This window comes from Misgurnus anguillicaudatus, chromosome 21 (genome assembly GCF_027580225.2).
Source record: "Misgurnus anguillicaudatus chromosome 21, ASM2758022v2, whole genome shotgun sequence".
In the NCBI taxonomy this organism is placed as follows: domain Eukaryota; kingdom Metazoa; phylum Chordata; class Actinopteri; order Cypriniformes; family Cobitidae; genus Misgurnus; species Misgurnus anguillicaudatus.
This window is the reverse complement of record NC_073357.2, coordinates 37,920,026-37,943,681: the sequence shown is the minus strand read 5'-3', so window position 1 is coordinate 37,943,681 and position 23,656 is coordinate 37,920,026. Positions and strand designations below refer to the sequence as shown.

At 38.0% G+C, this 23,656-nt stretch overlaps 1 protein-coding gene across 1 annotated transcript; it reads left to right on the top strand.

Annotated features, from left to right (window-relative positions):
* The first annotated feature begins 33 nt into the window (after window positions 1-33).
* slc7a10a (solute carrier family 7 member 10a) lies at window positions 34-23,376 on the top strand. The gene is made up of 11 exons (XM_055206036.2): window positions 34-299; window positions 9,574-9,778; window positions 10,006-10,157; window positions 16,951-17,076; window positions 19,954-20,107; window positions 20,201-20,324; window positions 20,408-20,511; window positions 20,594-20,690; window positions 21,410-21,559; window positions 21,642-21,819; window positions 21,902-23,376. The coding sequence occupies exons 1-11, from the start codon at window positions 152-154 to the stop codon at window positions 22,006-22,008; spliced, it is 1,545 nt and encodes a 514-aa protein (XP_055062011.1). The 5' UTR covers window positions 34-151; the 3' UTR covers window positions 22,009-23,376.
* Window positions 23,377-23,656: the final 280 nt, after the last annotated feature.

Sequence of the window (23,656 nt, the reverse complement as noted above, 5' to 3'; positions counted from 1 at the left end):
TGTTTTCTAGCGCGCGAAAACTAACCTGTTGCTCTGTGTGTGGAGGCAGGCAGTCCAAAGCTCTGCGCATGCGCAACGGTGAGCCTCGCATCAAGTCGCTATATGAGACCGGGCGCGGATACAGATGCAGTTTTCTTAAACAGCCGCACAAATGGATGGAACCGAAACGAACCAGAGGAACTGCGCGAAAACCGAGCAACAGAAGATGTTGGATTCGGGAGGAAACCAAAGTGGATCAAAGGACAGAGTGACTCTTAAAAAAGAAATCGGTCTCTTGAGCGCCTGCGCCATAATTATAGGTGAGATGTTTCCTCATATTTAATACAGTAATAGATGTGCAAACACGTGCGCGTTGGTGTTTTTTTATTTCGCTGTTACTTCTTTTAATTTTTTGTCATTATCACTGGGTCTTGTTCTGCATGGCACCCAGACACATCTGTCGCGCGAGTTTCGCCAAAAATAGAGTATTAAAAAGTTAAGAGATGTCACCGTGACCTTCATAACTAATTGTCCTAATGTATATCATGACGTAACCACACTGTATACGTTATAAGGGCCACAGTCCACGTGATAACAGCAGTAAGGTTTAGTGTGTGACTGCGGTGCTGGCATAGCGTTTCCTGCCATGCTTACTGTACTGGAGATTTAGCAGCACAGACTCTGTTAATCTCAGTGCAGATTGCATCATAAGGAAGAAACCCAATACCACGCTTACGTGGCTACAACTCACTCCTACAACTGTGTCTCTCACATGGTTTACACCAAACCACCATAAAAGCCGATTAAAACATTGAATCAAATCAAAGAACACATATTTTACACAGTAAATAAGATTAGAAAGTTCAAGTTATCCTAGTTTTGTTCCTACACTCTTCTAAATAAGGGTACCTAAGAAGAGGTTCTTTGTCTGGCTGTATGGATTCATAAAGAACCTTTAACGTCCACTGAACACATTTCTGTTGCACAAACGGTAAATGTTTTGCAGACAAATAAAAGTTCAGAAAGAACTGGTTTAAGCAATAGGGTCTTTGTCTTATTGCTGCCAGTTTACATTATCATTGTATTATAAACAAAGTAATGTGTACTTATCTTGACATACTACTATGTATTTATCAGAACACTGGATTACATAGAACAAGGTTAAAATGTCTCATATGTATATATATATTCATGTATAGCACCCACAAATTGAAAATACACAAATTTTGCATGCTTAATCAGACTTTAGGGAAGCCAAAGTTTTTTTCTTTTTAAGCTATTTTTGAAATCACATTTTAACAATTGTGTGCAAGATATTACCCCAGCCAGTACTCATTGTTTTCATTGTGTTAACCAAGAATGTAAACTGTTCATTGTTGATGACCTTGGTTGTAAAGTACGTTTGCTGTTATTGCGCTGTTTTAAATAAGATTAATCAGTGAAGGTCATTGTGTTTTTGTGATTGTTCAGCAGACAAAGCCAGTGATGAATCGTGCAATGCCTGTAATAATGGCTTAATATACAGTATTTTGGTTAGACCATTTATTTGTTTGTTTGTTTTTTTAATCTTTTTAAAATAGATGTAATGCATATTTTTGAGTCAGAAATAATATACTTGGAAACATTTAATGCATTTAAATGCAGTTTTTCAAAAGTATTTTTGATTGCCCCACCAAAAAATGTTAGGTGGTACGATCAACTATTGTCTATTAGTTTAAATGCGCTCCCTCTATTGTGTTGATAGTTGGATTTAAAGTGTATAAAACAAACATTTGAGAACTATAAGTGTATAATAACAATAATAGATCATCTTAAATGTCTTAAAACTAACATTTTTAAAACTAAAAACTACAAAGTTTTTAATTCTTTACATTTGTGAATTTGGTAGACGCTTGTATCCAAAGCAATATACATTTTTAATTTACAAACCAGTAAGTGTTCGCTGGGAATTGAATCCACAACCCTAGTGTTGTAAGCACTAAATACGCTATACATTCGATTATTAGTGATTGATAGCACACCCTTTACTTTCAAAAAGAGTGGACTTAGGATGATTAAATATTGACCTAATTTTCATTTTGAGGTAAATTTTGTAGGGTCAAACAGTGTAGTGTATTTCAGATGGATATTATGATGTTCGCTTTTGTCGCTGTCAGAGCGAAACCTCTTACTGTGTCTTTAAATCCGCTACTTCATTCATTCACACCGGTTGTCAAAGTTGATAGTGTATTTTAATATATCACAGACACTTGCATGTTTCATTGTATTAGAAATATTTTTACCAATATCAAGCTGCAGTTGGGGATAAACTGTTTTTGACCATGCGGTGTTATGTCTGTCATTAGAACAAGCTCTGTAGGTGCATCAAAACATTTAAAAACACTGAAGGTGTTTATAAGATTAATAAGATACTAAATGAGCTCTAGTAATATCACAGTTTTAATGCATAACAGTTATGCATTAAAACTGTGATATTACTAGAGCTCATTTAGTACAAATCTTATAAAGCATAGGCTGCTTCTGTATGTACAGGCAAGCAGATGAGCCCAAAATATGAAAGTAATGCACTGAATACATTAAACTTCTCTATAGAAGCCTACATTATAAAATGCATTGTGCATCACACTACATTTTTATCCACTTATAGACTGTAAATTTTTTCTTTTACTCAATTTGTTAAGTAATCAACTTCATTTTACAAGTCATTTCAATTTGCTATGTGATGAGTTGCTGTAACGTATAAAATAAAGTTAAAATAAATCAAGCAAATAAGTTATTTTATAAGTTACAAGAACTTGAAATGACGTGTTGTGAAGTCAAGTTGATTGTACATAATTCAGGGGTGTGATTCTTCCGGATAAATCCGGAATTCCGGCTTTTCAGACCTGAAAATGAGGCTTTCGTGAATCATGCAAATCCAATTTTTTGCGTGTGTGTGTGTGGGGGGGGGGGGGTTGCAAGGCACCGTCATAAATAACCGCATATCACTCCGCAATAATCTATTTATTTGTCACGATGGAACTTCATTCAAAGCAGAGTTCACAGAAGCCTGCAGTCCGATCTCCGGTGTGTGTTGTTGGCTGCGAATTAAAAAAAAATCATGCGTTCGCCTACAAATGGTATGAGAGAAACACGTCTTTCACTCTCAACCAAACTAACAAACTAGCCAATCAGAAGTAGAATAGGGAGGGGTCTTTGAGGTGCGGCTGAGGTCCAGCTCAGCTACAGATGCCGCGCGGCCGCGGTGAAGTCATAAGTTTACGTTGAGTCAGCAGGATGAAGAGTAAGTTTATGAAGCCTAGGTAAGACGACCTAATTGATAAAGGACTTAAATCAGTGGCGCTGGGCATGGATGGAAGGAATAGGCAGAGACAAACAGTATTTTAGTAGGAAGAAATTAAGAGAACCAGGTGTTTGCTGCTTTGACAAAACTGTCCGTTTCAAATCAGGCTATGCCAGTAATGTAAATAACAGATTTCTCGTCGAGGTGAAATGCGGTCTCGCGATATCAATATAAAGTTGCGTTTTTGTCAAAAAGTTTGCTTGCATTATATTATACTGTAATCAAATCACATACGTTAACGCGCGCATATTAACGCGAATCAGATCCAATGTCATCCTGACGAACACACGCATACGTTTGCTCCTCTTAATGGTTTGTGAATCTGGCAGTAACGCTTGCGATTACAGAATAATATAATGACAAGCACAAACATTAATGGATCTGGTGTGTGAAACGCGTAGCTTTGACTGTTAGATGCTTTGCCAAAAGAACTATGCAAAAGACAAATGCACTTGACTGCCTTTCCAGAAAGTCACAACATTTGAATAAAGTAACAAATGTTGTAATCAATAATTAATCTGTATTAAATGCCCCCACTAATTATTCTATAAACATTAAACATGTTTTGACCAATGGCGAATCTCATTTATCATATGTTTATGTGGCTTGTGTGCCTTATTATTATTACAATAGGCAACCAAAGATTTTACTAAAAGGGCATAAATTTGTTTACAAGAACATAAAAATCCTCATAGATGTAGTCACTTATTTTTACTCTCAAAATGCACCACATTGTTGTATTTACCTTTAAATGCACAAAATGATTTTGTTCAGTCTGAAGCAGTGGCAAGGCTACATAATGGTCAGGGTGGCACTTGCCCACGCAGATTGACGATTGGCCACTCAGATCGATCAACTTTGAGCCCAAATTATATCTCAACTTTTTTTCATTTTGTGTGTGTGTGTGTGTGTGTGTGTGTGTGTGTGTGTGTGTGTGTGTGTGTGTGTGTGTGTGTGTGTGTGTGTGTGTCGCCACGTCATGGTAGGTGTGCCGTATATTTTCCTGCTTTTTTGTCCTTTGCCAATCACACCTATGATAATTAAGTCAAATCAAGTTTTATTACAGTGGTAGGTTATAAGGTTTGTTGTATGTAGGCACTCAGTTATGTTATGAAGTTTCATGCTATCAAGTCTCATGTTATGAAAGACTTGATTATATTGTCTATGTACGAGCAAGACTACATTTCCTCGTCCTCAAATACATGAAACATAAGCCTATAGTGTTTGTTGAGTAAAGAAAACACAGTACATGCTCATAGAAGAGTTCTTTATTTACCCTTGAATAACAAACATGCAAACACCACACGTTTAGGGCAGAGATGCTCCAAAATGTGTGCGCCACTCCATTCACTGAGAAGGTGGGTGGACTTTTGAGGTTTTACAGAAAATTTTAGAAACCAATGGAGCTTCACAAGCTTTTATCAGTACTTTAAATTGGTTAAATATTCATACCATACCATACACATACCACTTTCAGACAGAAATGGGTATTAATTATGACAAAAATAAAACTACTGGACATTATGATTTACTGCCTCAATATGACATCATCGTCTCCTATAATTGCTCAAAGTCAAATACTTTCAAGTACTTTCTGCTCTTCAAAGTCGTTGCTAATGCAGTGCTTAGATTTTTGAAACTGACATAATGGAGATATCAAAGGAGATGATACTTTTACAAATTGCCAAGTTTTTGGGCTGATTTAGGACCAGTCCAAGCCAGTCGTGCTGTATTATAATCCCATGAACTTTATTCTGCCGTGTTTGTGAGGTCAGAGTCCTGAAATTAATAAGTCCTGCCTCATTGCTCTGATGCCTTCATTAGCTCTTTCTCTATGCAGAATGATAAACGACAACAAACAAAGACAGAAACATAAGGACTGTATTACATAATGCTTCAGATCATTACTGACACTGTGGGCTCTATAATCGGAACACTTTGTCTAAATTTCTTGAGGCATAAACATTCACACACTAAACGTACTCTGGACAATTTACAAAAAGAAATCTGAAAAGTATCTCCACTGAAGAGCATTTACTGAATGCTGGACTTTAATCTTGTTCTCGTAAGTGATTGTTGACTGTAACACTGTTGATCTTATTTATCATGTCCATTCGCCAGGAATATACGGCAGGGGTTTGACAGCTGGTGGGAGGATTTTAGGACACAGTGGGTTGCACAAAAATAACTATGACTTAGTAGGGATCATTTTGTTATTGCAGTGCATCCCAAGCCGTGTAATTCGGAAAAGAATGGGAGAAACAGAGAGTGTGGGGTTTTTGTGATTTACTGTTGTCTACATTCAACCCAGTATCACGAAATTACGTACCTATAGTTATGTAAATTTGTGAGTCTTTTTCGTGACACAGACACGTTTTTTCCACCTTTTGCGTGAACATGTCACGCATTTCTGTTTACGTGTCATTGTCACCTATTTGTTACTCAACTGTTTTGTCCTATTTTCTTACCATTGTCACTTCGGTTTAGGGTTAGATTTACATAAAATGACATCCTTACCCAAACCCAACTCTAACCCTAATGCCAGGCAACAATGGTTTAAAAATCATAAAATATAAAAAAATAAATCATGAAAAAGGTATAAACCAATACTTAAAGTGACTTCGTAACGCCGAAGCATCAATGGTTTGAAAATAAGACAAAACAGTTGAGTAACCAATAAGTGACAGCGACATGTAAACAGAAATGCGTAACATGTTCACGCAACAAGGTGGAAAAACGTGTCAGTGTCACTGAACATTTAAGCTAAACAATAGCGCGGTTGGTGACTTTTCACCTGAAAACAGAAACTTGCTGATTTGTACTACATAAAACCAACACACCAGTACATATTAATACATTATTTTACTTGATGTGAAGTGTGCACTGCAAACACAAGCATTATTTATGATCGTCTCTGTCCAGTCTGTACGCAGTATTGTATTCAACCACAATTGCCTTCATGATTTATCTGAAGAAATGTTTGTCGGGATCCGGATTTTTTTTAAGTTTTGAACCAAAAGTGCTGTTCCTTCTATTCTGGCAGCCAAAAACACAACAAGATGAAATTTTAAAGTCAAAACCTCAAACTTTTAGCACGCCTGCTATAAGTTCCTGCTTATTTTTTGCCTCCAGCTAGAGCGGTGTCGTCACAGTGACGTAGGCAATTAAGGGGTCTATATTAGTATACATTTTTCTTACAATCTTATAGTGAGTTAGGAAATTTTTATCCATTACTACAGAATCTTTATAATAGGGAGATGTTCATCATTAAAGTAGTCTCTTTGGGGTAAGTGATATTAAAATAAACTGCCCTCCAAGAAATAACTATTTACTTCAATCAATTCTAGTAGAAATACCATTGCAGTATTTCAAATAATTTGAAGTTATTTCTTTGGAATGGTAAACATCCTCAGTAACATATGAGCAAGTTGCAACAGCCATCTGACAAGGGAGGATTAAGACTTTCTAAACTTTTGTTTTGTTATTATGCCATTAGCTTGAGACATTTGGCACATTGATCCCTTTCACCAGAGAGTGCCCCTCCAGAGAGGGCCATTCTGTTACCCTTTACCACCATTGCAATGCTTGTCAACTACCTCAAACTGCAAAGTCTCATCCTATTATATTACATCCTTAATTAGTTTAAAAATGCCAACATGTTTGAAATTAATCACTTTTGGAATACGGCTGCAAGCATTGGGCTGAATCCCTAATAGCATATTGAAAAATCAATATTTTTGTGGAAGGAATGGGTAGAGAAGGATGCAGGAGGACAATACACTGAAACCATTTAATCAGTTATCCTATCCTTTTTTTAATTAGGGACAGTTCTGGAGATACTTACAGCTGAGACATATGCTTTGTGGTACTTTTGGTTTATGTAGCCAGGCCACACAAGTGGATGACGTATTGTCCACAGTTTTGACAGCATGGTATGAAGGGCACAAGGCATCAGTATGTAAGGTATAATTGATGACAGGCCATTTATAATATTAGAAAATAATGCACACCCAAGGTGGTAATGTGGCACGATGCAGAGCTTTACCCCACCTTCGCACCACGGGTGTGCATTATTTTCAAATAATTCAAAGGACTGTCATCAATTATTATTTTTTATTATTTATAATTATTCCGCTTATACGACCAAAAACATTGCTCTAGTGCCTATTTTTAAGACATTTAAAAGGTTAGGTGTGTGGTTTACAGAAAAATAATCAAAACCCATGGAACATTTTTCAGCCAATTAGAATAAAGCATTCAACAGGCCCATGGTATAATAGATTACTAATGGATGGGGTACAGTTTCTAGTAGGGCTGCACGAATAATCGAAAAAAGAATCACAATCTTGATTCATACATGAATGTGATCTTCTTAATGGCAATTAACTTGCATGTACGTATTTCCCTGTATTTAGATGCTGCATTCACTTAGAGCAAGTACAGATTTTCCTGAGGTTTCTGTGGGAGGCACAGATCACAAATTAAAAGTCTGTGTCACGTCTATTAGAAGTAATCAATTCATTCTCCAAATTCTTAAAAAGTTAAATTCTCCCTTTGACAGCCTTTTGCCCTACGTGTATGTCTTTTTTTCAGTCTGCTCTCTTTTTTGTGTTTCCTCATTCTGCTTAGTGCAGTGGCAAAAGCAAGGTATACAGTACGTTATATAGACCCTTTTACAGTTGGTAAACATTGTGACGTATTTGAGTGGGCGGGGCTTAGCTGGAGGCAGAAAGATGTTGACAAGCGTAAGCTAGCACATTTAGGAGGGATTTATTAAACATGGATGCAGAAGTTGTTTCAGAACTGTTCGAATATGTACAAACGAGACTGTTGCTTTTAAGTCCAGCACTGTATTATAACTGAAAGTCCTGTGTAGCAAATTTTTCTTGAGTGCAGTAAATATTTTGGTTAGAAATATTTAGCAAGAATCGTGCAGCCCTAGTATATCCAGGCAGCTCTTAAAGAAGTCTGGAATTGGGATTTGAATCTTCCAGTTAGACTGCGTTCACACTGCCATCAAAATCAGAATATTTTCTGCTCATATGTGACCCATGTCTGTCCTTTTGTATAACAGCGTGAACAGCACAAACCACGTGAAATCTGATCTTTTCGATTCTGATTTCAGCCACTTCGTCATTCAAGATTGATATGCGTCACAATTGCAGGAAAAAGGCACCAACGGCATGTGTGCAAAACCACTTAAAAACATTCAAGACATTAAATATTAAGCTTCTGTTGCACATCGGCTTATACATGATGCACATGCGATGCAGTTCAGGACCACGAAACAGTTCACACAGCTGTCTGATTTTAGCCACGCAATGTGAACAGTCAAACAAAAAATCGGATCTGAGCAAAAAATCTGAACTGAGCAGCATTAATGTTTGCAGTGTGAACGAATTCTTAGTAATGAAAAGTGGATCAGAATTTGTCAAAACTCGAAAGTGATTTCAAGAAATCTTGACTCTGCTGAATGCTTAAGATGTAAACGAGTGGATGGAGACCTGGTACATGCTTTGTGGTCCTGATATAAAATACAAGAGTTTTGGTCCAAGGTTTATGATTATATTCAGAAAGTGTCATAATGCTGTTTACCATTCTTCCCCAGCCCTTTAGATCATTTTCTTTAGGGTCTGATGTTGAGACGACTTTATGGATACAAGTATTATGATAGGGAGACTAATTATGAGAGGATGGTGAATTGCGTTATGATTGGGTTACAAAGATGGAAAAGTTGGCGGCTTGATGAAAAGATGTCCTATAGAAGTGTGGTATAATGAATGGGGTTTTTTGGGGAAAGGGGGTGTATATATTTTGGCATTTATTGGGGTGGGGGGGATAAAAATGACATGTTTTGTGGGTGGGGGGATAAAAATGTGTGTAAAATTTGTAAAATGCTATTTATCAAAATAAAAAAAATGCTCAATATTTTATCACCCTCATGTTGTTTTGAACCTGTATGAGTTTTTGTTTTCTTCTGTTGAACACAAATGAAGATATTTGAATATATGATGATAACCACACAGCTGTGCGCTTACCATCATTTAACAAAATTTCTTCTTTTGTTTTCAACAAAATAAAGAAGATCCTACAGGTTTACATGAGGGTGAGTACAACATGAGGGTGAGTAAATGATGACAGAATTTGTAACATTGTGTAAACCATCCCCTTAACACTTTCTTAGGTACCGACCTATGTTTCAGCCAAATTCACTTTATTTTAGGTTGTATGTGTTTCTTTTATTTTCTTAGGCAACATTATTGGATCAGGGATCTTCATCTCTCCAAAGGGGGTTCTAGAGCATGCAGGCAGTGTTGGGTTCTCTCTCATTGTGTGGGTTCTCGGAGGAGGGATCTGTGCCTTGGGTTCTCTTTGCTATGCAGAGCTTGGCGTCACCATTCCCAAATCAGGTGGAGACTACTCCTATGTGACAGAGATCTTTGGAGGACTGGTGGGGTAGGTCTGTTGTTACTCACGTGCACACACTCACTGTGTGAATAACACCTGTGCCAAGGGGCTTTTTCATCCCCAAGGAGATTTACATGCATTTACTTGCACGCTCTGTTGCAACACTACTCTGAATGTTTTTTGTTTTTTTTGCAGAATGCTGTGTATGTAATGTAAATGTGATAATAAAGATGCGTGTCTCAGTGACTGTGTGTGTGTTCTGTGCGTATTCACAGGTTTTTGTTGCTCTGGAGTGCAGTGTTGATCATGTATCCAACGACTCTTGCTGTGATCGCACTTACCTTCTCTAACTATGTCCTCCAGCCTGCCTTCCCAAACTGCCTTCCTCCATACATTGCCACCCGACTCCTCGCAACCACCTGTGTCTGTGAGTACAACCCACACCAGCCAGACTGGCATGAAGCTGTGATCACCATCCACAGTTCAACGCTAATTTGACATTTGTGTTGCTTAATTATAAGGTGCATATTTTAATCCTTCATATACACATTCGTGATAGACTTGCGTCTATCTCTCCTCCTGTGTATACTCTACTTCAGATCACATTTAATCTTGATCCCTGATGGAATCAAGGTTGGATATTTTTGGAATAGCATGGTTGAACCAGCCACGTTGAGACCAGCGAAATGCGTGTGCATGCACATGTGTTTGTTTCTGAGCAGCCCCGTGACTCAGCTGGTTTGGTCCTGTCAGATCTGGATTGGGGCTCATAGAAAGGAGTATTAGGAGTGTGTCAATGTGAGTTGACTAGACAGTGCATGCACAGTTGTGGTGTTCATCCCTATTTTTGGCTACTGTGTTCACAATCCATCCTAAAGAACAGCTAAATAGGACTATAAGATCATACTCCAAAAAGCAGGGTGATGAAAGCCAACATCTCTATTTAGGAACAGACACCTCGTATGTCCCCGTCAAAGGATGCTAGACTAGCCATGACCATGACTGACACAGTTTCTTCTTCCTTTACTTCTTTACGCCATTCCAGAATCTACAGCTATATTCATGGCGAGAACCAGTTAATCCATACACAAGTTTTATTGAGACAAGTTGATCCATACATAGGTTGGGGGAGGGACAATTTGGCATGTTTTTGGCCTTGGGAGGAAACCGGAATAAACCCACGCTGACACAGTTTGACCTCTGTAAGACATATTTTTTAGTGAAGGGCATTGCAGCATGGGTTTGGTATCTATGTCATATTATATGAGCACCTGACCCTCACGCTGCGTAGTGTCAGACTCCGTAATGGTGCCAGGCTTTGAGGCACCGGAACATGTGGGCGTGGCATCAGTATTGTGTATTGTTTGGGGTTGCCCCAGTTACCTCAACACTCATTTGCGGATAGGGGCAGGAGGCGGGGCTTTGTGAACGCTGCTAAAGTGGCAGTAAACCTGTTGAACGGGTACTGAATTATAATCTTTAAATTAGCAGTTTTGAATGTCTGAAGAAAAACCGACACATTATGTTCTTGACATGTTCTTTGCCAACACATTCCCTTACTTACCTACCAGTTTACCTATAAACAAACTTATTAGGTCTTTAAAGCCTTTTTATGTGACCCTGTCTTTGAAATACAGACTAAAGTCTCATTTATTAGATACAGAGCATTAAAATTTGATTTCAGTTATTGGTTTTACTTGACATTATTTTGCTCAGTCAATATTAAAGACATAATTTTTCACAAAATGTTCTTTACATTATGTAGGATGATTTTATGTAGAAAAAAGTACCAAATATAAAACATGACTTTAGCTGGGTTTTCACAGGCAGGGTCACAAAACAATTATGTCAACTATAAAACAAACTACACAAAGTTTCAGCACACACAAATACCAGAACTTAATGTAAACAAAAGACATCCCTTGGGTTGTGAAGATACAGCGCATACACAACAAATGTTAACGCTTGTTTATTGTTCGTCTGTTCACAAACCTCCACTGGGTCACTCTGTTTTATAGCTTTGATTGGAGTTAAAGATTTTGGTTTTAGCTTTGGGGACAGGGTGAGAATTGGTCTGTATTACACAATGTGTGTGTTACATATTCACTCCCCTGCTGAATGTTCTGAATGAATGTCACAAGTTTGAACTGCTGCAGTCAGATTACACACACACACACGCACGCACGCACGCACACACACACACACACACACACACACACACACACACTGTGTCCCTGTCCCACTGTTTTGGTCTCTGAAACAGTATCTTCTAACCAACCTGAATATTACAAAACAAAGCATCATGTAACACAACAAACCGAATTAACTGGATATGTAAATATAACTTGAATCTCCTTGTGCAATAATAAGCTCGCAAACACTCACAGAATGAAAGCTGCTCAAGTAAATCATCTCATTTTGCTCACAGTTATGTTTGTTTATAAAAGAGGTCGACAGTATGTGTGTGAAGAGCTGTGTCATTTACAATAAAACGTTTCTTTAATATTTTTATCCAAAGTGACTTCAGAAAGTATTTTTTTGGCAGTAGGTGTGTTTCTTTGGGAAACAAAATGGGAAAAATAAATATATTTGGAAAAGAAGTGAAAATCTTACAAAATAATACAGACATTCAAAGTATAAAAGAAACCATACAAATGTAATTCAAGTGGTTATGCAAAATATTAAAAAAAAACACAGAATCAGAGGCTTGGCCCACCCTGGCCCCACACCACATAACAGACAATCTTTTGGCAAAAAATCTGACATGAGAATAATTCTTAAGAAAAAAAGCATAAGAAAAAATGAAGAGTTTCGTTGCAAAACGAGATAACCACCGTTTTTTTAATTGTTCAGAAATCTCGTTTTTTGGTTGTGCATTCCAATTAATATCAATGCAACTGCAGCTGGTTTGTTTTGATTTAAACCTTCATAACTTAAAAAATACAGCTAAGTAGCACCATAAAACAAAATAATAACATGATAACATAATAATAAACATGTTTTGACAAAAATGTTAAAAAATGGATTTATCTCGTTTTGCAACGAAACTCTTCAAATTAACATCTTTAGTTTGTAACAAGTTTTAGTTGATGCAAATAGTTATTTTAAAAGAACTGCCCCTTTTGATCAAATCTAAAGTTACTTTATCTGTTAAGGGGTGAAAAAAACTTTCCTCATATAGCAACTTTTTAGCAACCACCCTTTTTAAGACAAGTAAAAGCTTTAAAAAGTCATAAGTGAGGGTATTACTTTTATGTCGTAGAAAAAAATGTGAAAATATCTTAGGCTTATGTTAACCCAAGATCTTATTCAAGGAGTTTAACCAAAACACCATTAAAAAAAACGATTGACTTTGGAACGATGGGACCAGTATTGCTAAAATGTTAAGTTAGGTTTTGCCTACAAAAATATGTCATTCCTGCAGCACTCTATTAATCAGTTGCGCTCGCCATGTATTACACGTTCGTCAAATAGTTTCATTTTAAATCCGCTTAATCCTAACCTTAGGGCATTCAGAAATACTGGCTTGTTGGTGGAATTTAAGAGGCGGACAAAAAATCATTTAAAAGAAAACGTGTCAGATACATTTGGAGGATTTTGCATCTCAGCTCTTTATTTCTTCACACTAAGTGTTCTCTCAGCCGTCTTCAGGACAGAGCCAACAGTCTTGAAGTAACTTATCTATACAAATACTGTAAATGTTTTTTCATACATAAAGTTTTAGGTCTTTATGATCATAAGAAATGTACATCCAAACCTTTGACTGCCATGGAAGAGACAACCATGAAAAATCCTGCTTTAACATTAGTGTTTGATTCACTTTTAAATATAACTGTAAATAGCTCCACTTATTTATAAAACAAAACAAATCAAACTGCTCTTACAACTTGAAGTAATATAGTTAGGTTTGCCATCTAAGCATTAAAAATATGCTTTCAGCTCAGCACTTATTTCAGACTTTGGCTGCAGAGAGTTGTAGTGTTTTGCACATTTCTTTCTGTATTTAGTGTGTCTTTTGTTGGCTTTATCGGTCAATTAGCTGCAGGGGGATGTCCCTTTTAGGGTTTGGAGTGAGTGGTTGTATTTTGGCAGATTTAACGGCTGTTAGCACTTCATTAGAATTCTCCTCTCATTAGCTTTGTGTTCATTTAACTTCATTTGGACAACCTTTTTCACTTCTGCACTGTGGTACAAAACAGAAGGAGCTGGAGTCAGAAACGTTAAGGCCAAAACAAGAAGAAACAAAGCCTTTGCCAAACACTGTGGAGTTCTGATTGGCTAAGGTTAGAGCAGTTGTAAAACAGTTGTGCAAATATATATGCAAATGGCTGCACATTATATAAGGCACAACTGTAAACAGTTAGGATATAGAAGTATATTAGTACAATAGAATAGTTTGTTTTGATTATTATTATTATTATTAAGGCTAATATTCTTCATTCAATAAATTGTGTACACTTATACATATTGGCAGACTTTTAGTGCATTCAATCTATACATTACTTTTATTAGTATGTGTGTTCCCTGTCATTAAACCCGTGAACTTTGCTTTGCTAGCACAATGCTTTACCACTTGAGCCACAGGAGCACTTTAATTGATTTTACACTCATGGTAAATCACTGAAGCACAACGGCTCTGTAGGTTTACTTTTTGAATAACCTTGAACTAAAAGCAAAACATTGTTTGCACGTGCAGCATATATAAATTATTGTTTTAAAACATACTTGGAAAAAACAGGACATAAAGAAACACTTTATGTAGGTTTAGGAATAGTGATGATCTCTTATGGTGTTTGCATGTTACTATATTCTGAAGAGAGAGACTCTGTAAGCACTGAAGCCAGAAGAGACATGAAGGTAACAGGATCAGATCAGCATGTGGACATGGACAGGTTAGATGTTTTGTTGGTTTGAAGTCTCTGAGCTGCTCTTGTCGACTGTTTGCTTCTGCCAAAAATTCAACTAGCGTCTGGGCCCTGTATTGTTTTGGGGCATCGGAAGCTGTTTGTCTAGTGGGATCTGACAGATGCCCCGCATGTGTTTGCATGTGTGGGCGGGTAATTCCGGCCATTGATGGATGAGAGGGGGTAACCCGTCTCCCCTTTGCCCAGTGTCTCCCTCAGCATGCCTGTGTATACTATGCCGTCAAGCCCTGGAGACGGACCTCAGTGTACCGGATCTACACCGGAGCTCTAACACAATGTGCCTGAACACAGAAGCCACAAAACTCAAATACAGATGTACAGATGAGCGGTGCCTTATAGCGCCCGAATTTCCGACAGTGTCTGACGTGTTAGTATTCGGAGTCAAAGTTTTTCATCTTGCACTTTAAGGCCTGGTTTCACAGACAGAGCTTAGATTAATCCAGCGGTAAATCTTAAAGGTGCCGTTTCTCGTGATCCCATTTTTCAAACTTTAGTTGTGTAATGTTGTTGTTAGAGTATAAATAATTCCTGCAAAGTTATAAAGCTCAAAGTTCAATGCCAAGCGATATATTTTCTTTAAAGGTAAACACTACTGTTTTTCAATATTTTACTGTTTTAGCTCAACTTAGATGAATTAATACATCCCTATCTTTTTGCATGCACTTTTTATCTTTCTACAGCAATTCTTGAATGTGTTAGCATTTAGCTTAGCCCCTAGCATTCATTCCTATGGTTCCATACAAAAGGTTTATTTTGTGCCACCATACTTTCTTGTGTAACTACTCATGTAAAAGTCTTTAAATAGGGAAAACATGGAAGTGTTTGGTGCCTTCTAAATTCATCCCTGTTTGGAGCCATAGGAATGAATGAGGCTAAACGCATTCACAAGGCGCTGTACAAAGATTAAAAGTGCAGGCATTAAAAAAAGGTAGGCATGTATTAATTTGTCTAAGTTGAGGTAACGATACATTCACACAGAGCGAAAGCGTTAACGCTTGACGGAAGGCTTGTCTGAAGCGTGCCCAACAGCCAACCACAGTGGCCGCAGCACATGCTCTGCCTAGGTTATTTGCATAAGGTGATCTGATTGGATGACGCACGCGTTGCCGCTTTAAAAGTTGAGAAATGTTTAACTTCTGCCGCGAGCAACGGCAGTAACGCGACTCAGACGGATCCACAATTTAGTCTGGCAATGCATGACGTCACCCATTAAAAGTGAATGGGAAGCGCCAATGCTTACGCCCTGTGTGAATGTACCGTAAGAACATAGTAAAATGGTGATGTTTTCCTTTAACAGAATTCACTTTTCAAGGACTACAGGAAATGGTTTGCACTACAGCCCTCTACTTCCCAGGTATATGATGACAATATTCTGAATTTTTGATTAACCTCCTGCATACAGGAATACGCAAAAAATGCATGACCTTGTTGCGCTTCCATGGAGTTGCATTAGTAGAGTGTTTTTGTTGCCATGCCATCAAGACGCTGTTATTTTCATCCTGGAGCTTTGCTGAGCACAGCATCCTCAATTTGGCATGACCTTTTCAGACAATGTGCGCTAAGCTGCTATCGAATCACAACACACTGTACTAGTTACACAATCAGAACTCGTTACGTATTTCTGAACGAGGGACTTTATAAAACAAGGAAGATGTCAGCTCGTTTTTATGACAGTAAAAACGGCGGTATAGAGAAAAGTCAATTCTTGAACACATTTATATATATTATGTTATATTGCGCACCGTAAACACAATCAAAGCTTCGAAAACACAGGAAAAAACTGCACTTTTAAATTAGGCCAAGTTGCTTTTAAAAATGTACCTCAAGAAAAGCATCCCTGGTATGCATCTTAAGACAAAAAGTGTTATATTGATGCTGTCTTTGTAGGTTTCATGAAGTCTGAAGGTTTGCGTTTCTATAGATGAGGGATCTGTAACAATCTATGCTTTTTTCTGTACTTCCACAGTCTGAGGAAACACCAGGTGCTGGACATTTGGTTAGGAATAAATGAATGGGTCTGTATTGGTCTGCAGTAGTAAAATATGCCACATCTACTGTTTAGACTGTTTAATATGGAGCATGTGTCCAATTCGTATGGTGCTGCCAGAAAAAGCATGCTGCTTCAATTTACTGGGCCATAATCTGGTTTGTCCTTACAAAACTTGTAAAACACATCTTTGATAAAAGAGTAGATAATTTTTGCTGTGATGTATTATGATGGAAACTCTAAAAAATCAGTGTATAAAAATGCCTTTTTATAAATGTACGTTTGGCATGTTGTGTGTGTGTTCCCAGTGTTCCTGACTTGGGTGAACTGTTCCAGCGTTCGCTGGGGAACCCGAATCCAGGATTTCTTCACTGTGGGGAAGCTGCTGGCTCTGGTCCTCATTATAGTAGTTGGAATCGTCCAGATTGCCAAAGGTGTGTGTGTCGTTTACATTTATTTATTTAGCACATATATTTTACAGTGTCTTTCTTACCCATTACATCATTCCATGCAAATAACCCTAAACCAAGCCCTACCTGTACAGTAAGTACACGCTGTCAAGCATTATAACTCTTTTGCATAATATAAATCAACTTTTCTGATGCATGCTATTCTCTCAAAACAAAACTTAACATATTCAAGCAACACATTATGAAGTACCAAACATCTCTAAGCCATTATCTACATTGACATTAATTATTAAGGTGAGTGATGTTGTGCTATATTGATCTTTCCCTCGCCATGTAGCTAGCTAGGCAAGATAGGCCAGGCTGCAAGACAGATAACATAACACAAACAGTTCCCAGCTGCAGATACACATAATACGAAACATACCTCAGAACGGAAACTTTGATCTGGGTTTCAGCAGTCAGGCTTTGTCGTTGTCAAGCATAAAAGAGACCACAAAAGAGGAAAGTGAAGAGTAAAAGGAGACAGGCAGAGAAATCAAGAGTAGACAGGGAAGAGAAAGGTGGGTGAAAAACAAACATCTGTAAGTACTTCCTTAACCCTGAATATCATGATTTATCAAGCTCTCGCAGCACATTCAAAGAAGAAACTACTTACCCAAAACAGTCCAGTAGCTTACTGTCTAATGAATGAAGTAATCGATTCGCCATCTATAGAGGCAGATTACTGAAATACCTTTACACAAACATTTTTGTTTTAAAAAGAGAGAAGTATCTGTCATGTTTGCTTCTTCCCTACAGTAACTTACTATAAAAAAATGCTGCCACATTTAATTCCTGTTATAAGTATTACAAATAGTGACACCTGGTGGTAGGTTTTTTTAGACTCCTTAACAGATGCTTTCTCATTCACAGTGATTAAATGTACATTTACTGCTAGGATGTTTATTTTGAACCGTTGAGTTTTACATAAGTATGTGAGTGTAAAAGGTTATGTGAAGTTTCAATTTTTTTAGGGCACATGTATGCCTGGAGGCATCCCCGAGCAGGGCATGAGATCTGTTTCACCCTTTAGTGACAAACAAAAGAGTACTTTTTGGATGCTTTGGCTGTCTAGTCAATTAAACAAATCAAATTGATGACATTAGAGTGTGAGGACAAATGTAAACAGATGCTAATTAATGTGTTCCTATTGGTAGAGCACTGTGTTATTAGGCAGGCAGAGGCAGCAGATCCAAGTGCAGTTAAAGAATTATTAAAATAAAACAAGAAAACAAACAAGACATAATTAACCAAGACCATAAACCAGAATAGGAAACACCTACATTAAAGGAAAGATTGTGACAATACAGAACTTCAAAATAAGAGTACCAGACTGGGGAAACACAAGACATGACCGTGAGTTATGTCATGGCTTTGATCCCAGAGGAACACACATACTGATAAAAACATTGTAGATTGAATGTACTGTAAGTTGCATTGGATATAAGCATTGTGTAAATATAATTCTTTGATATGGCTGTGTGTTCCCTATAGAGTGTAAAATTACGATAGACGCGTCTAGCCCAAAGTTGACTTCTGGTCTGTGCTTGTTTCTCTGTCTGGCTAGTGACTAAACTCACCTCTGGAAATATACCTTGTGGAAAATAAATATGTTTTGGTTTCCAAAATACGAGGAGAGACAGTGAGCATGGATCATTGCAGTGCGGATTTGGCAGCCAGGCAAGTATTTAAGGATCTGTAGCTAACATTGTATACATAAATTTTACACAGTAACATTAGCTCAGTGTAATGTTGATACGCTTTAGTTATTAATTTTTCTTGTTATCAGAATAATCTACTCTAGAGGGACTCTGTTGTTATTGATTTTATGCAGAAGTCTACCAGAAGTTGCGTTTAGTCCAGAAAAGCTGTTTATGTTGTTACCGCTGAAACCATCTATACTTCTTATGACTTCCGGAGGACGCACTCGAAATCCTGGCCAGGACGCTAGTGCCCTGTCCCACTCCCAAATGGCACAATCCGGACTTGTGGACTTCCTCAGAATCCACACTTTGATCACATCATGTAGTCCAGACCTTAGGGACCCTTGACGTGAGTCCACGAGGGCGCACCGGAGTCGTATGTTGGGACAGACTCAAGCGCCACGCCAGAAATAGGAAGAGAAGTTGCCAATCAGTTTGAACTCTTCCCGTCCATCCTCTGATTGATTGCTCTTTTGTAAGGACTTCTGGGTTGGTAAAGTGCGTGAAGCCTGCAGCAATTTGGGAAAAGGGTCTCTCAGGAAAATGGCACGTATGGTCACCCTACGCTATACGCAAGTGACGTGATGACATAAACTCAACTGCTTTACTCCCATTGGTTGTTCCGAAAGTTGCACATCATTTGCATAAAGTTGAACTTTTCCCAATTTTGTAGTGTCCCTGGACACATACATTTCCTGTCTGCAAGCGGTCACTGTCACTTGCGTCCCTGGTGGCCGCCAAGCTTGGAATAAATAAGATTACTCTGCCATTGGTAGTCGCTGGCAGTGTTTACCATCAGCTTTGTTGTTTTAGCAAAGTTTTAAAGACAATACATATTTTTCGTCCTCTTTATTAAGATAAACAAAAATACAGTAAAGATCTACACAAAATGTAAAGATTTTTTTTTTTAAACAAAATGCTTTTTCTTGCACAGGTCTGTATTTAGTGTGATGCCCCTTGGAACTAAGCATGAAAAAATTTGAGAAGACTTGAAGTTTTTAGATTCGAGATAAAGATTTCATTACACTTAGACTTTTTCCACACTACTGTATGTCACACTTTTATACTATATATTACATGCTCTTCAAGTGTCAATCTTTATCGTGTATAATTTGCATGTCCTCTTTATGCTATAACTCTTTAAACTTTGTGTCTGTAGGACATTATGATGCATTGGAACCACAGGCAGCGTTTAGGTTCATAAAGGATCCATCAGTGGGTCAGATTGCTCTGGCCTTCCTGCAGGCCTCCTTTGCCTACAGCGGATGGAACTTCTTAAACTACGTAACTGAAGAGTTGGTCGAACCTCGCAAGTAAGCATTTATTTTAAATACATTTTTAAAAAATGACAGAAAATAAAAAAATTGACACAACATATATGAAATGGTGTGGTTTCTGATGTGTAGGAATCTTCCACGTGCAATCTACATTTCCATCCCATTGGTGACGCTCGTCTATACTCTCACCAACATTGCTTACTTCTCCTCCATGACACCTCAGGAGCTGCTGGAGTCTAATGCTGTCGCTGTGGTGAGTGACCCCTTGCATGCCTTGACTGTATTTTCTGTGTGTCATATAGTGATTTGGCTGTTACTTTGTGTGAATTATTGCAGACATTTGGAGAGAAGCTATTAGGGATGTTCTCCTGGGTGATGCCAATCTCTGTAGCTCTTTCCACCTTTGGAGGGATTAATGGATATCTGTTCACCTCCTCCAGGTAGACAAACATCTGACCTCTATTACACAGACCGAATTACATTAAAACAGGATATGACCTCTCCATCGTCTTTTATTCACAGGTTGTGTTTCTCAGGAGCGAGAGAGGGCCATCTGCCCTACCTGCTGGCTATGCTTCACCTCAAGAGCTGCACACCAATCCCTGCCCTACTTGTTTGTGTGAGAGAGAGAGAGAGCTTACGTGCACAACACAAGATCACTTTTACTTTGCATTATACAGCGTTCCCACGGGTCCTTGAAAGTTTGTGAATCTGAGGGAAAAATTCAAGTCCCTGGGAAGTTTTTGAAAATATGCATACATAGATACAGGTCATTGAAAGTGATTGAATCTATTTTATGCAAGACGTTTTCTTTAAATGCTTATATCTTCTGTATGCGAATGTTGATTCATACCAAAATGCTTTTTTGCATAGTTGTGTTTGACACATGAAAACGTCTCGGGTTACGTATGTAACTGTTGTTCCCTGAGAAGGGAACGAGACGCTTCATCTCTCTTGCCATACTTCCTGCGTCCCTGTAACGCCGTCTTCTGCAATATTTCAGATAGCGATATACTTCCTGGCTCCCGCATCACCCTTTCTTTGTCGTTAAGCCTCACCATTGGTTGAATTTGATATACACATTCAGACGCACTTACCACTGGAGGCGTCCCCAAAGTTTCACTGCAGTGACGCAGCGCGAGTTCCCTCTAAAGGGAACTGTAACAATTTATCTTAAAAGTGCTCTCACTTGAAATGTGTCCCCACATTTAGTCCTTGAATTTGAGGGTATTGGACGTGGAAAGTCCTTGAAAGGTCCTTGAATTTGAAGTTAACTAAGGTGTGGAACCCTGATTATAAACAACACAGTAAATGTTTTCTCTCTTGCTCTGTATACAGTGTACCGCCACTATAGTGATCCTGTGTATCGGCGACACTCATAACCTGATAAACTACGTGTCTTTTATAAACTACCTCTCCTATGGAGTCACTATAGCTGGGTTGCTGTACTTCAGATACAAGAAACCCAAACAGTTCAGACCAATTAAGGTACTCGACCCATTCTTACTAAAATATGTGTTTAAAGAGGTTTTGTTTTATGAACTAAATTGTTTTTTTATGTTTTGTGCAGGTAAACCTGTTGGTCCCTTGCAGTTATTTAGTATTCTGGGCGGTTTTACTAGGCTTCAGTCTGTATTCGGAGCCAGTTGTGTGCGGTATGGGACTGGTGATCATGCTCACTGGTGTGCCCATCTACTTCATTGGAGTGCAATGGAAGAACAAACCACAATGGATTTACAGAGCTTTGGGTGCGTAATAGAAGTGCTACCTGCTTTACATCGTATTCGTGTATCGTTTTGTTTTACATCTGCAAATATGCATGTGTTTCAGAGAGAGTGACGTATCTTGGGCAGAAGATGTGTTACGTGGTGTTTCCTCAGGAAGACCCATCTGAAATACAGCCTCTTAAAGAGAAAACTATCAAATCCGACCTGTGAGCATCGGCGGAGATCTCGCACTCCCGCTTGGAATATTGAAGATCCGTTTTTATCCGTTGTTAAGTGTTTGATGCTGTACGTGAGGAGATGTTCTCAAGAAGTTCCTCTAAGACTCAGCCATTACAGCAGAAGAAACAGTGTTACACTTCTTGATATCGTTCTCCCTTTGCAAATATTTGTTCTAGACATCAACCGTTCTCATTTTGAAAGTGGATTCTCTGGGAGTTTTGAGAACTGTTTGTGTATCCTCGTGTGCCTTACATGATCCCTCTTTTATTACTATTAGTAGACTTTTTATTAGTTTATTAAGTTCCCTATAATGGAGAGAAAGGGACGCGTGCGGCTTACGGAACCTGTTTACCTCCCTAACCCTGTTTTTAAACCTAAATCCAGTCTGTAAGTCTGAACTTTCTCACCTAGAGGACAAGACCCAGTCCTCTTAATATTTACTTACTCCTTCAAGCAAAAAGTAATAATATATTGCTTCGCTCAACCATCTATGCAAGATTAGATTATTTATGTGTAGGCAACTTATATATTTAGGGCATATTTACCTCTTAGAGGAATTGCACGATAAACATTGCTATGCTTTTTTTTAAAAAGTACTTGCTACTCTTGCCGCTGTCTAACAGAGGCCCTGCTTCAGCACTTTCTATAACTCTGCCAATTACTTCTGCCACCTAATGCAAATGATAGAAACCATGGGATGGCCCATTATTCCAAGTTTATTCATTACTTCAATGGATAATGTTGTCCACACAAAAGGTGCTTGAAATTTCAAGACTGTCTTTGGCAGACAGTTTCAACATTTGTACACAACAAGAAGTAGTCATCCATTCACTAATGCCTTTAGATAACTAAGAAATGTGTCTCTTTTGACTGGGAGGTCTTTATTTTGGATGAGAGGAGGGAATTCTCTGGCCACTTCTCAGTATTTAACATGGACATTCCATCGAGTTGTTATAATATAGATCGCTTCATTTTAAATTGTCCACACTTCACTTCCGCCCAACATTTTGTGATGGGAATCCAAATGTTGTTGTTTTTTTGGTGGGAAAACCCTAAAGCACAGATCTTTATTGACGAGTCTCCTAATCCAAGGATCCAGCCTACAGCAGCAATGCACGTTATTGAAAAGAACAGACGAGTGAAATCTTAATGTATATATTGGTTAAAATTTCAATTACATCAGGGATTTATTGTGAGATCGCATTCCTGAAATTAGTGAAGTGAGAGGCATGTGTATGATCTATACATATGTTATATAATGATATGCACTATAGATATGTATGCTGATATAATTGTGTTTTGTAAAAAAAGTTATATCAATAACAATATTAGCACATTAAATTTAATTCTGGAAAAGGGTGCTGATAATTGTGTGTTACTGAATGTGTATTGAGTCTGCATGTGTATGAGAAGGACATTTACTGTATAATTACCTTCAGTTAAAGGGCATTGCTGAGGGTAGATGTTTATGCATGAATTACACTTTATCCAGAAATACTGTAGGTTAGGCTTAGAGTTTAATGAAAAATGTGTCTGTCTTATTATAAGTAATCACAAAAGACTATGCAACTTCATCAAAGTTCAGTCCATTAACCTTGACTATTACCACAAATGTGACTCTGTCTGTGAAAACCCAGGT

Excerpts from the sequence above, each read along its gene's own strand:
- slc7a10a (XM_055206036.2), top strand. The coding sequence starts at position 152 with ATGGATGGAACCGAAACGAACCAGAGGAACTGCGCGAAAACCGAGCAA. Across the intron at positions 20,108-20,200 it reads GAGTTGGTCGAACCTCGCAA|GAATCTTCCACGTGCAATCT; the intron begins GTAAGCATTTAT and ends TCTGATGTGTAG. Across the intron at positions 20,512-20,593 it reads TATCTGTTCACCTCCTCCAG|GTTGTGTTTCTCAGGAGCGA; the intron begins GTAGACAAACAT and ends TTTTATTCACAG.